The following is a 14,127-nucleotide window of genomic DNA, read 5'->3' on the forward strand; positions in this document are numbered from 1 at the left end:
CATGTTCATTAAGAATGGAAATTTGCAATGTACTTTTCCTTTTTTTTCCCATGTACAGCACTTTCATCCTGCAGTGTGGTGTATTAAATAAACTTGCCTTGACAGTAGCAAACGAGAACACTTTGACATCAACATAAATTACTCTGAAATCAGCTCAATCTAAATGGATACCAAGAGCAAAAAATCGTAAGGAAAAGCACCTCACATGCTGACTGGCCAGTAAACAGTTGCCATATTGTGAGAGGCATTATTTCTATTGAGACACATGTGTATCATTACTATTTGATCAGGTGCCAATTTCTTTCACTTTTGATTCATTGATAAATAAAAATGAAATAAAATATTCAATCAAATAAAATCATGAATCTCCTTTTAATATATATTTCAGGATCCTTTCTTTTCAATAACATTGCTTCTGGTTAAAAATAAAGTTTACATTTTTTTTTACCAATATATTATATTAAAATTTAGCAAAAAGTAAATACCAACAGCACTTGCAATTACTGGTTTATTGATTAACTACACTAGCACTTTCTTTCCATTTGAGCAGTATATTTGCTGGTGGTATTGTAAATATCTGCCCGCATAAATGCATATAAGCACAATATTAACATTATAGACTAATACAACTTTTATTGTCATTTTGTCTACACAGGGTGTATACAAAACACATTTTTTTCCAGCTCTAATGACATTTCCATTTCTTAAAGTGCAGCAGCAATTAAATGTAAACAGTGTGGGAGAAGGATTCAGCCTTGAGGGACGCACTGACTGACTGACTGAGGTCTGTTTGTGAGGAAGTCTAACAGCCAATTGCAGATGGGTGTATTGAAGGCCAGGTGTTCCAGTTTACCCACCAGATGCTGTGGGATGATGGTACTGAAGTTCAGGAACAGCATCCACACATGGGTGTTCTTCTTCTCCAGGTGTGCTAGACTCTGAAGAGCACTATTGCATCTTCAGGGGAGAGGTTTCGTCAGTAAGCGAACTGGAATGGGTCGAATGCTGGGGAGAGGCATCTACCCCTGGTTCATTCTTTAAATAACTGGACTACTTTTAAATTGCTAACATATATGCAGTCATTTAGCAAGATTGTGTACAGGTTTTATATAATTTGTTAAGTACATCAAAGGGCAACTGGTAATTTGTCATTAAAGAAAAATATAGTTCAATTAGTACATTTGAGTAAACTGTTTCATATGATACTGTCATAATTTATTTTTCATACATTGTTTGTTTTGGTCAAAGTGGTAAATATAATTAAACATAAAATGAGGATTTTGGTAATTTAAAAACTACTCCAACCTTTTAACCTGCAGATTGAACCCTATTTCCAAGCATGCGTTTATTTCCTGGATAAAGTCGCCACTCACAATATGGCGGTAGCGCTTACGTACTAGTTCAACGAGTCACAGCAGAGAGTCTTGCAGCTGCTCTGCCAAGTAAGAACAGGAGCTCTGATAAAAGAGGACCGTTTAGCTAGCACAGGTAATATTGATATACTCTTTCAAAGCCGGTAAACTGTCTTAAATTGCACCTTCGCTATTTGTGTCAATCGAAGCTGTTTCTAGCTAAAACAATAAATGTAGCAACTCTAAGCCTGATAGCATTTGGCTCTGTTAGCTTAAATGACAGCCTGCGGAAATATAATTTACCTGTTTAGTTTCAGATTCATATCCCACCAGCGTTTAAACACACGAGTTTCAGTTACTGTTGTCCAAATACAGGTCTTCATATTTAAATGAGTAATTATAGCTATAGTGTCAGTTTATCGGTTCTTTCTTATTGGAGTGGCTAACTGAAATCTTTTGACACATTTTCTAACGAGATTGCACTTTATTTTAGCACCAGCATTGATGTTTTTGCTTAAAATCAGCCTCCCCACAGCATGATGCTCCCACCACCCTGTGGATGCTTTGTTCTGATTGATTTGTAGTTCTGAGTTTTCTAAACCTTTTAGGAAATAGTTGACCAAAAAGTATAATTATCTTATTTGTGCCGACTCCAAATGTAACATGACTTATTTATTTTTTTAACACTGCTGTCTTTCTTTCCCCCTTTTTACATAAAGGGTGAGATTTTTTTGGGGTGCACACAGTCTGCAGATTTTTACTAAATTCATGTTGTGGGTGAATATAAATGCAAACCAAACTGTTTTCAATTTGTTATTTTTCTTGCTTCTATTTGGTTTCAATTTAATATGTATGTGAAAAGCAGATTTATTTAAATGTACTTTCTCACATGACTCAGGAGGCTCATGCAAAGTCAGCATGTCTGTAGTGGGGGGTGTGGCCTTTGTCCTGCCATATAACAGCTCTGGGTCAAAGATTCATACTAATCTGTATTGTTAAACCTTCTGTTGGTGTCCTCAGGAAAACATGGCTCACCTACCAACACTTTTCAAGTATGTGGACGAAAACCAGGACCTCTATGTGAAGGTATGATTAATTCAGGTTCATATAAGAGCCAGATTTTCTTTTAGGGAAAAAAAACTAAAACTTTGTGATCCTAAAATGATTTTGCCTTCAGGCAACAAACCACTATTTTAGCTGACAAACCATTTCTTTAAAAATGTTCAAATGTAAAAATACTTTGAAATACTTGAGCATTAATTTGAGTTTGGAGCACATGAGCCCTTTTTGTGGTTTTAAAACCATTCTATTTTGGACTATAGTTGGCTTGAAAACACTGCTTGCAATAAAAGAGATAAATTCCTTTTTTTTCTTATACCTTGTCTTAATACCTTGTGCAAAAACAATTGTGATGAGTGTATGTGCAGACACATTGTTTATTGAGTAAATACACTTTTTGCATTTCTTATTCACAGGAATTTAACTTTTTCATCCGTTACATTGGGACAATAATGTGCAGTTAAGCCATTTGTGTTTGAACAGTAAAATGCGAATGAATCTGGTTTACCCATGGGTAATAATTGATATGATGTTAAGTGTGTAAGAAACAAGATTGAGCAGTCAGGGTGCACATATGCAGGTAAAAACATGTCTATTGCTGTGAAACTTGATGCTTCACAGTTTCTTTTTGAAAACATACGACATGTTTGATAACAACAGATTTTTAGATAAAGTGGAGAGTGAATAATGATGATTTAGCAAACAAAATATACCTCTTTCACCAAGATGCAGACTGTCCCATAGTTACAACATTGTTAAATACCAAGACGGACAGACCTGCCTTCTAAAAGCAGTTAATATCATGTTTCCTATGAGTTGTCTAGATGTTCTTTCTGAAGAAAGTAGTGATAGAGCAGACACATTTCTATAAAAACTAGTAGAAATTTGTTTTAATTTATTAAAATAAAACTTTAGTCTAACGTAGGAATTGATCATTTAGTAGTTTTCATCTCATAATTTCACAATATAGAAAACCTTGTCCAGTTTTAGTTGAGGAATCAGCAGAATTAATCTCTACTGGTAACAGATGACATGATTCTGATTAGTCTGATTATCAGGGACCCCCAAGCTCTCAAAAACAAAGATTAAATATTTTCTTCCTCCTAAAATGAAAAGTCATACCATAGCGGGCCTTTGTGATCCTAAAAAAAAGATTAAAATTTCTGTATTGTAACTGAAACACTTTCACTTGCTGCCATTCATCAAGCCTTGTTAATGCAAAACCGGTTTTTGAACTTTAGCTGAAGCTTAACTCTCCAGCGGCTGTTTTTCTTTTTTTTATTATGTAGGACTGAGAAGCCTCTGAGTAGATTTGAGTTTTTTTTTCTTTATTTATCCCAATCAGCGCCTTGCAGAATGGGTCGGTGTGCAGAGTGTGTCTGCTTGGCCGGAGAAGCGGGGGGAGATCAAGAAGATGATGGAGATGGCAGCCAAAGATATCGAGAAGCTGGGAGGGACAGTGGAGCTGGTGGACATTGGCAAACAAAAGGTGGCTCTGTTAGACATATGTTGTATCAAATTCTAAGCAAAATGTAGGAAAATAAGTATATTTCTTTAGATAGAGTCTTTTTTTCATTAAAAGCATCCAATAACGAGCACAGTTATTATTATTATAATTATTTATTTCAATGTGCAGCTCCCCTCTGGAGAGGAGATCCCTCTCCCTCCTATCATTCTGGGCCATCTGGGCTCAGTCCCGGCCAAGAAGACGGTGTGCATTTACGGTCACCTGGATGTTCAGCCTGCCCAGCTGGATGACGGGTGGGACACGGAGCCGTTCACTCTGGTGGAGAAAGATGGTAAGAGCACAGGAGCTACTTCTCAGCGTTTTGAAACATGATATGAAAAGTCAGAGGAGCTGAAAATGCAACAACTCTAGTGTAAGACTAAACCTAAAAAGGTGAGTTAATAGTTTCTGTTTTCAGTCTCTCTTAGCATGACAGTGCTTTGCAGACATGTAATATCTTATCTGACTGATAAAAAGCATCAGTGTCTTATTGATGTGATCAGACTGCAGTATTATCAAAGTTCCACCATACCGTAAGTTGTTATCAAAGCATTGGATTTTTAAAAGCTTGATTTTCACCATTTAAGGCCTTAAATGCTCCAAACCGTAATGTCTGGTAAGGTTTAAAGTGGCTGTTTTTATTACAGTTTCTCAAAACCAACTTTACATTTTGGTGATCTTTGTGTTTTTTATCAGCCTTTGTAGAAGCAATCATATCGTAGATGGCTGCACACAATCAAAGTTCATTTTAGTTAACTTTATTTTCTGAGTAGTCTGCAGTTTCTTATCTGGAAATGCCAGGGGTCAGTTTGAAGAGATTTTTAAAATTAAGAGCTGGTGAGGTGTTATGATCACAGTTCTGTGATATGTGCTAATCTTTCTGTTGTTTTTGGCCTGTCTAAGAGCTATCAAAGAAATTTAAACACCAGACCACAATAGCTTTAATAAACAAATGAGGGATAATCCAATTAAAATGCTTTGATGGTGGTGTCTGAATTCTTTTCCACCCGTCTATCCGACCAAGCCTTATTCTGCTATCTGCAGCCATTTTGGATTCTTTTAAAACTTTTTAAAAACTTTTTTATTTTTTTTTATAATGAACAATTCAGTTAAGGTCGATGTACATCGTTTTTATTATATTTTTTTATAATATAATAAAAACGGACCTTATTAATTGGGTGTGTTTGGCCCAGTTCAGATATGGGTATTCTGTTATGCTATGACTCTAAAGCCCAGGACCAATCAGCTGGATCTTCTCATTTAGAATTTTTAAAATCCATGATTCCATCCAATATGGAAATTTGCTTAGGACTGAATGCAGAGAAGCAGCCCTTTTTCTTTACATCTGAATATGATCTGCTAACTTACAGCCTACTTAATTTTTTCACACAGAATCAATTTAAGGGTTTTCTGGATTCCAGAGGTCGGGCAGTGATTGGGGCCAGAGTGTGCCTTACTAAAAAAAAAATGTTATCAGTCACAATTAATCGTAATAGATGGTTATTTATCTATCACCAATTTGGTTTGTGTAGCTCTTTTTTTTTTTCATCCATCAATCCATTTTCCGTCACATTTATCCCAAGCGGGGTCGCGAGGGGTGCTGGTGCCCATCTCCAGCTGTCTACGGGCGAGAGGCGGGGTAACACAGAGACAAACAGGACAAACAACCATTCACACACACACTTTTCTCTTAAGGAGAATTTAGAGAAGCCCATTAACAGTCATGGTTTTGGACTGTGGGAGGAAGCTGGAATACCCGGAGAGAACCCAAACATGCTCAGGGTTAACATGCAAACTCTATGCTGAAAGACCCCTGGCCGGGAATAGAAACCGGAACCCCTCCTTTTTTTTCACATCAACAAATTCAATCTTTTTTTTTTTTTTTTGCCTAATGTTTGGTAGGAACCACTTTTTCACCGCTCTCTGCAGGATCCGTAGCTTCATTTGATGTCCGCTGGGACACGTTGGAATCTCAGGGTTTCGTTTTCACTCAAACATGGTGAAGTTTAACCATTGACATACAACTAATGCTGAAGCTTTAATTCTTTTGTGTGTTATTTGGTAACAATCAGGTGACTGAAAACATTCTTTCACTTCCTTTTCTTATTCCTACATGCTCAGCTGTCTTTATCCTTCTCTGTGACAACCATCTTCTTGTCTCATCACAAATGACTCAGTTTTAAGCTACAGTATAAAAAGGATATTTAAGCCGGAGTACTGGCTGTGTTGCCCCCTGATTTCTACACTATGGTTCAGTCAAGAGCATAAAATGTGCAATGGACCTTATATTTAGTGATGTAAAACTTCACATTTCAGGAGCAATGACAAAAGTAAAGGCTATACTGAGGTTTCTGTTCGTAGGTAAACTGTATGGAAGAGGATCCACTGATGACAAGGGGCCGGTGCTGGCCTGGTTTAACTGCATTGAGGCGTACCAAAAGATCAAGCAGGTACAGTTTTTGTTTTAACAGATTTGTTTAGGTAGGGACAAGAATCATTATTTGATGTCGTAATCTAACAAAATGTATGTTGTTTTTTTTTACCATTGCTTAAAGTGCTGACCCGCATCTTCCTTCGTAGCCAACATTCCTCCTTTTACAATCACAAAACTTCTAGGGATCTTATTTGGATTTGAGATTTTTTTTTGTCCACTTCTCAATTGTTCACAGTTTGTTTAAAGCTTGTGGTTGTAAAAAAGCTGTAGCTGCATTTGTTCATTGTGTGACACCTTATTTCTCCACAACCTGTCATGCAAAACACCAACTGAAGAGAAGATAATGTTATATTCACAGTTTTGGTTTCTCTTTCCTACTTTGTTTTCTCCAAAAAAGCAAATTATGTGGCATTGTGATTTGGGTGCGGTATTGTTCTGGCTGAAAGTAACAACTTTGATAGGTACTGATTGAAGCGTTGTTTGAATACCAAGGTAGCAGGTTTCAACCAACATTTACCTGTGCTCTGTGCAGTTATTTAAAGTGACAAAACCGATAGCAGGACATGCCTGTTAGTTTTGATGGTCCGTCATCGGATGGCTGTTTGCACACTTAAGCTTTGAGTGACCATCTACTGTATGGCATGGCTTAACATGTCTGCATACGTTTAGGTATTCTTGTAGGAGCAAAGTTATACCCCATTTCCACTACTCTTTTGAAACTGTGCCAACAGATAACTTTTGAGTGTAAATGGAACGCAACTGAAGTGGATCGTGCCAGACACAACCAGAACCTAAATCTAGTACTAGTTCAACAGTAGGACTCTGCATAATTCAGCTTTGGCTCGGTTCTCTGATGACAAAGAGTGCATGAGCAGATGGGAAATGTAAACAGATGTCAAGCAGAAATCTCCTATTTACAGTCAGCTGACTCATTTCACAGGTTTTACGGCATGTTTGCAATTCACAGATCTCATCAACTGTTCACAACATGAACTTATTCTCAGGTTATTAACACTAAATGGCATCAAAAGAGCGTAGTGCAGCCTGGGATGATGCAGAGACCGAGGCTTTCATTGAAATTTGGGCAGAGGATGCTATCCAGGCACACAAGTTCCTGAATGTTACGGGCGCCGCCATTTTTGCTTGCGTAATTCCCGGAGGCGAGGAACCGTGCTAGCGGTGGAGATTTTTCATGATGCATTTCTAGTAATGCTAGCAATTTGATATATTGTTTAAATAATAAATTATAACTAGCAATGATTTAAAAAATATATATTTAAATTTTTACTTTTTAATTACTTTTTCAATTACTTTTTTCTATTTGTGCATTTGCAAATTTGAAGAATACGATTAAATGTTTCCACGGGATGTTAATTGATAAATCATGCTTCTTTAAGTAACTGGTGTCCTGAACAACCCTATTTAATTTTTTTTTTATGAGCCATATGTGTAAGTTTGGGGCAATGTTTGCTGTGGCAAGCAGTCACATCTGTACAGTTGCCTAAGACAAACTTATTAATGAATGTTAATGAAGAGAGATTTATCATCAGTTTTATCTGTATCATGTTAGTACCAAAAAATATTGAGATAAGATTTTAAGACTATTTAGTTTTTTTTAATCCATTTTTTATAACTAGAATAATTGCTCTCTCAGACAGTTAAGATGTGTTCCAAGCTAAACCAATTCAACTTTTTAGCCATTAAACATTCAATCTTTTTGTACATATTTGTAGGTTTCAACTGTATATTAGCTATATACATTAGCAATGTTCTTTAATTCACACACTGCCACCTTGTGGGCATAAAGTGTACACTCAAACATAATTTCTATTTTCTTTTTTTTTCAAACACACAAAGGGAATGAAGAGTATTCCCTCTTTGTTACAGCTTACTTGCAGTTACTATAGATATTAAAATATAAGCATTGCTGGTGAATTTCCATATTTTACATAAAATTAATGATCTAACAAATGGGGTTCCATTATTACGTATAATCCAGTTGATTAAACAGCGTTTATCCCTTCATAATAAAATCACAATTTCAGCCCTGCAATGTCATTTTATTTCTTTGATCTTAAAGTGCCTGAGGATCTGAAACATTTAATGTTGACAAAAAAGCAAAAACAGACCTTTAACCAGTGATCAACAGGCAAAAACTGATAACTGCTGCATATTAATACAGAGGTAATCCACTATTTTTCGCAGGATCCAAGTATATTTGGAAAATGTATACTCATTACCTTTAACTATGGTTGTCTTGGTGTTTTACAGCCACCTAAAAGCTTTTTTAGATGAGGCTTGTCCTTGAAATTTTTGAGACGTGCTTAAATGACTTTACGACACAGAATATGTGCTGTCAAGGTAGTTTTATTACATCCTGTAAGCTAAAGAGTGACAGAGCCATGTGATCCCAGGACTTAATTTAACTGCTCCCTTCGATGTAGTGGCTGAGAATATTTTGTAGATCTTGTGTGAAACATGGTGTTACCAGACTGGAATGGACAGGTTTTCACCTGGGAGAGAGAGAACTTTGTGAGCTGGTCTGGCCCTGCAGACCTCACCTGCTTTAGTTAAGGTCAGCACTGATGATTTAACTACGGGAAGGAGACCGAGCAAAATGTGCATCAGTAGGAGAGATCCAAGAAGAAAACAACCCCTGATTAAAAACACACTCATTATTTTTATTTTTTTTTATATATTTCTGACTAAACATCTCAATGTTCTCAAAGCCAATGAATTTGTTGATTGTCGAGATAAAAGTGGTAGTTTTTAGAAAAAGTGATTTTTTTAAATAAATAGGGCATAAAACTAATAAGAGTTCAGGAAAAGAGCTTTGGACCAACAATGGAGCACGGTGGTGGCAGTGTGATGTTCCAGAGCTGCTTCATTGTATTAAGACATGGATAAACTTAAAGTAAATGATGTAACCATTACTCTTCTATCAACATCTGATCTTCTGTTTGTGACTTAAGGAGGAACTCTCCAAGGTGGCAACACTTCCTCACAGAACCTTTTGTCTTTCTCTTCTATAGGATCTTCCCATTAACATCAAGTTCTGCTTTGAGGGGATGGAGGAATCTGGCTCGGAGGGCCTGGATGATCTGGTGTTTTCCCGAAAAGATACGTTTTTCAAAGATGTGGATTATGTCTGCATCTCTGACAACTACTGGTTGGGTAAGACCAAACCATGCATTACCTACGGCCTGAGAGGAATCTGCTACTTCTTCTTAGAGGTGAATTAGCCTGATTGGATGAAGAAAAAAACAAAACATTTTATCTGAGATAATGTATTTTTTTTTTTACAAATGTTCCATATTTTCATTTGAACTACAGGTTGAATGCGGCCAAAAAGACCTTCACTCAGGCGTCTTTGGTGGCTCGGTTCATGAGGCCATGACTGATCTTATTGCGCTCATGGGTAAGTTGACATTATGGGCAAACTAACTGATTAAAGGTCTTATTTTTTTTTGTCAATGTTGACGTTCTATATTCCCTTACAGGCTCTCTGGTCGACAGAAAGGGAAAGATTTTGATTCCTGGGATGTACGATAGCGTTGCTCCTTTAACAGACGAGGAGACAAAGCTGTATGAGAAGATTGATTTTGACCTGTCTGAGTACTGCAAAGACGTGGGGGTTGGAAAGCTGCTGCACGATAGCAAGGTGAGTAAAGATTGTAACATTTATTTTATTCACTGCTGAGCCAACTTGGGTCTATTGATATTTGTTTTTAATCATAGGAGAAAATCCTGATGCATCGCTGGAGGTATCCATCTCTTTCTCTGCATGGCATTGAGGGAGCTTTTTCTGAAGCTGGAGCTAAGACTGTCATCCCCCGCAAAGTCATTGGCAAGTTCTCCATCCGCCTCGTCCCTGACATGGACCCCAAAGTTGTAGAGAAACAGGTAATTGCTAAGCATGGTGGAAGCTTCATGTTGAAAAGTTCATCATCACAACATGCTGACTAAGGCATATATGAATTCAGAGCAGATTGATTTATTTCAGGGCAAGATTTAATAGACATCAGTATTATCCCAGAAAATGGTTATTTATAGTAAGACCCCTGATGTCATACAGTAATGTTAATAATATGTGGTAATATGAATCTTTGCAAGAAGCCTGAGAGTAGGATGAAAGTAAACAGATAACCATTCCTTTCCAATCTTCCCTCCTGCTTGCTTTCTTTTAATCGTTTCCTTCCTGTTTTGCTTTTTTTCCCTTTGCTTCCTTCCTTTATCTTATTTCTTAAGCGTGCATTATCTCCCTATCGTTCCATTCCTCCCTTTTCTACTTTCATCTTGCCTATTTTACTTCTGTTTTTGTCTTATCCTTGTTTTCTTCCTTTCTTCTATCCCTTCTTTTTGTAACTTCCTTTCTACGATTCTTGTTTCTGTTATTTTTTCCCTCTACTTTTCAACTTTTCTATTTTTTCAACATTTCTATAGTTTTGCATTCCTTCAATTCTTAGCTTTCTTTCTACTTATTGTTAGATTTCATTTTTTTTTTCTCTTGCCTCATTCTGTCTTTCCATTTGTCTGCAAGTTTTTCTTTTTTTTACCCAATGCTTTTGTTTCTCCTATCATCCTTTTTCTTAATTTCCTCCCCAACTTCCTTGCAATTCCCAATCTTTTCTTCATTCTCCTTTTCTAAATTTTTCTTTTTTTTCTCCATCCCGCCCTTCTTTTATGCCTGCTTTCCTTTATGCTTTTTTTTTTAACCTTCTTAATTTTTTATTTTTTTTTCTACCCACCTTCCTTATTTTCCCCCCTCTCTTTCTGCTTTCTGCTGTCCTTCCTACCCTTTCTCTTCCCATCCTGTCTTTTTCTATTTCTTCTTAAAAACAGCTAATAGCCGTGTATTTATTATGCCAACAGGTTCTTGATCAGTAAAAATGTAAAATTACTATAGGTTCCCATTAAAACTATTTAACATTTCCTTTGCCTGAGTCTCGTTGAGATGGATGGATCCTGCATTAGACTGAACAATGGGACATAATATAAACCAACTACAGTTTGTCATTATTTAGTTTGGGTATTAAAGACAGCAGAATAATTTTATTGTTATCATTATTAAGGTGGTGGACTATGTGCAGAAGAAGTTTGCTGATCTGGAAAGTCCAAACAGACTGAAAGTAACGATGGGCCACGGGGCCAAAGCCTGGGTGTCTGACTTCAACCACCCTCACTACATGGCTGGTCGAAAGGCCATGAAGACAGGTTTGTTTAAAGCTTTATGTTCACTCATAATGCTAAATATACCAACACATAAAAGTGATGACAACTATCCACTCTGGCTATCTTTGTAAAATGTATATAAAAATGCCAAAAAATATTAGTTTGTCTCTTCTGTCATATGACTATTAACTTTCTCCCCCTGCTTAATTCTAGTCTTCGGAGTGGAACCGGACCTGACCCGTGAGGGTGGCAGCATTCCGGTCACGCTGACCTTCCAGGAGGCAACAGGCCGCAACGTCATGCTGCTCCCTGTTGGATCCTCTGATGATGGAGCTCACTCCCAAAATGAAAAAATCAACAGGTTTGTCTTCGATTTAAAAAATTAAATTAAAGAAACATAAAACAAAAATATAGAAAAGCAAAAGCTTAAAGATTTAGAAAAACTTAAGCTTTAGCATTTTGCACAATTAAACCATTCTTATGTTCTTTTAAATTTTCTTTCTACATTTTTCAGATCAAACTACATCCAAGGAATCAAGATGCTGGGTGCCTACTTCCATGAAGTTTCACAGCTGGAATGATCTGCTTTATGTCTTAAAAATGCTTCCTCTCTCAGCAGCAATCCTTTGGTACTATTTTTACTTTCAAAATAAAAGCTTTCTGTAGACCTTCGACAATAAACAACTGTTTTCTTTCCTACTCTGTCTTCTCCAGTTTATTTAAAAGCCAAAGGATGAATTGAACAATATATATCTATCAGATGTCTCCAGGTTAAACTTGGCTTTATTATAATGTTGATTTCACCTCTGACCAGTAGGGAGCGATCTTATTTTTCATGTCCTGCTGATTGGACAGCACAGTTCCTTCAAACTGTAACTTTCTCAGACAAATTTTTTTACTCTTAATGTTAGGGATTACAAAGAAATGCACATTCTTCCAAAATAAATAAAAAAATCCCTCCACGTGCATGAACTTGATGTGTGCTTCACATTGTTGCACACTTCTAACTAAATATAATTGGTTATTATTTTGGCCTTTAGGTGTATTTTGATGACTTTCCTTATCCTTTGTAACCATGAGTGTGGTTTTTGACATTGGTTTTGTTGATCTTCCTTTGAAGGGACTTAACTAGACCTCATTAGTCTCATCCACTTTATATCATATAATAATGATATATTTGCCGGAGGTTGTTGTAATTTTTTTTTTTTTTTTAATCTCCTTTTGTCTATAATTTTCCAATATCCTGCTATGCCTGTCTACAGCCAATGTAAAAATCTCCTATTCATACCTGCAGGAAGGAAGCCTGTATCAAAAGCCTCCTTAGTCTTCACTACAGTAATGTACGCCATCTTTCTAATGCCCCTTTTTTCCACATGGGTAAACCCTTTACCTCTGTATGTCTCTATTCCAGGATTTAAAGGGTATCTCACCAGTCCTCCAAGTTGACTATTGCAGTAATAGTCCTCCAAGTTGTCTTTTGATGTCTATGTTTATGCACTTAGCAGACGCTTTTATCCAAAGCAACTTAAAAGCAGGCATTAGCGTGAAGGGTCGTGCCTAAGGACCCACACTGGCAGCTCATTAACTGAAGGTATTTTGATAATTTAGGTCTGAAATTTTGCTCATGTTTTTTGTTAATTAAAATTTCATGCAAGTCTATCCCGACAGTTAAATGTAATTTTATTGATAGATCCTAGAATCAGAATAAATGATTGCAGTTGCAGTGGATATTAATCTACTTTCCTATTTGGGACACCGGACTATTGTTTATGTGACATATGGCAATATATGATTTACTATATATAATAGTGGCTATTTATAAATTTTATTTTTTGCATATTTCACATAATTCATGACCATATACCCTACAGAACTTTAAGCCAGTTAGTTTGGACAGCTGGGCTGATCCAATCTAAAACAAGTTCTTCCAGCTTTTTCATCTGCTCTGTTTCCTTTACGCCTTTTCAAAGTAATGACTAAGCCACATTACAAATTCATTTTAGTATAAAAACCTGTCAGAAATATGTTATAACTTTCTGGAAAAGAACTTATAGCCGCTCATCTGTAAACTCACAGCAACTATTCAAAGTGCCCCGTTAGAGGCTGTCAATTAATTAATTTGACAACTTTATCCCTCCCTACGTGTTTTAATAAGATTTTTTTTTATTATTAGCTCTGTGTTAATGTTTCCAGTAAATTCCAACCTCAGATTTGACTATAATCAGTAATTTAAAAGTGGAGTCCATTATGAGTTCAAGTTGCACACTTCCTGGTGATTCAAAACAAGGCTAGAGGAGGGGGAGTGGAGCCCTACTGGTTAGGGCATAAAGCTTGGGATCTTGAGGTTGTGAGTAAGGAACCCACTCCCACAGACTGCCACTCTGGCTCTCTGAGCAAGACCCCTAACCCTGATTGCTCCCTATGTGCCCCATGATGGCATGATCCCATCCCCGAGGGAATGGGTTAAATGCAGAGGTAAATTTCTCCAATGTGAGATCAATAAAGTTCAACTATTAAAATTAGATCACTATCCACATATGTTGCCAAATTGATAAATGATCTCGAATAATCAATACACAACCTCTTACTGAGTGATGAAAATT

General features: G+C 36.7%; 1 protein-coding gene across 1 annotated transcript; it reads left to right on the forward strand.

Annotated features, from left to right (window-relative positions):
• Positions 1-1,351: 1,351 nt before the first annotated feature.
• LOC119779647 (cytosolic non-specific dipeptidase-like) lies at positions 1,352-12,223 on the forward strand. The gene is made up of 12 exons (XM_038279377.1): positions 1,352-1,488; positions 2,373-2,438; positions 3,757-3,900; positions 4,048-4,210; positions 6,280-6,368; positions 9,385-9,585; positions 9,686-9,770; positions 9,853-10,013; positions 10,091-10,255; positions 11,425-11,566; positions 11,738-11,885; positions 12,039-12,223. The coding sequence occupies exons 2-12, from the start codon at positions 2,379-2,381 to the stop codon at positions 12,103-12,105; spliced, it is 1,425 nt and encodes a 474-aa protein (XP_038135305.1). The 5' UTR covers positions 1,352-1,488; positions 2,373-2,378; the 3' UTR covers positions 12,106-12,223.
• Positions 12,224-14,127: the final 1,904 nt, after the last annotated feature.

This window comes from Cyprinodon tularosa, unplaced genomic scaffold (genome assembly GCF_016077235.1).
Source record: "Cyprinodon tularosa strain WSP-4 unplaced genomic scaffold, ASM1607723v1 ctg15, whole genome shotgun sequence".
Classification (NCBI taxonomy): domain Eukaryota; kingdom Metazoa; phylum Chordata; class Actinopteri; order Cyprinodontiformes; family Cyprinodontidae; genus Cyprinodon; species Cyprinodon tularosa.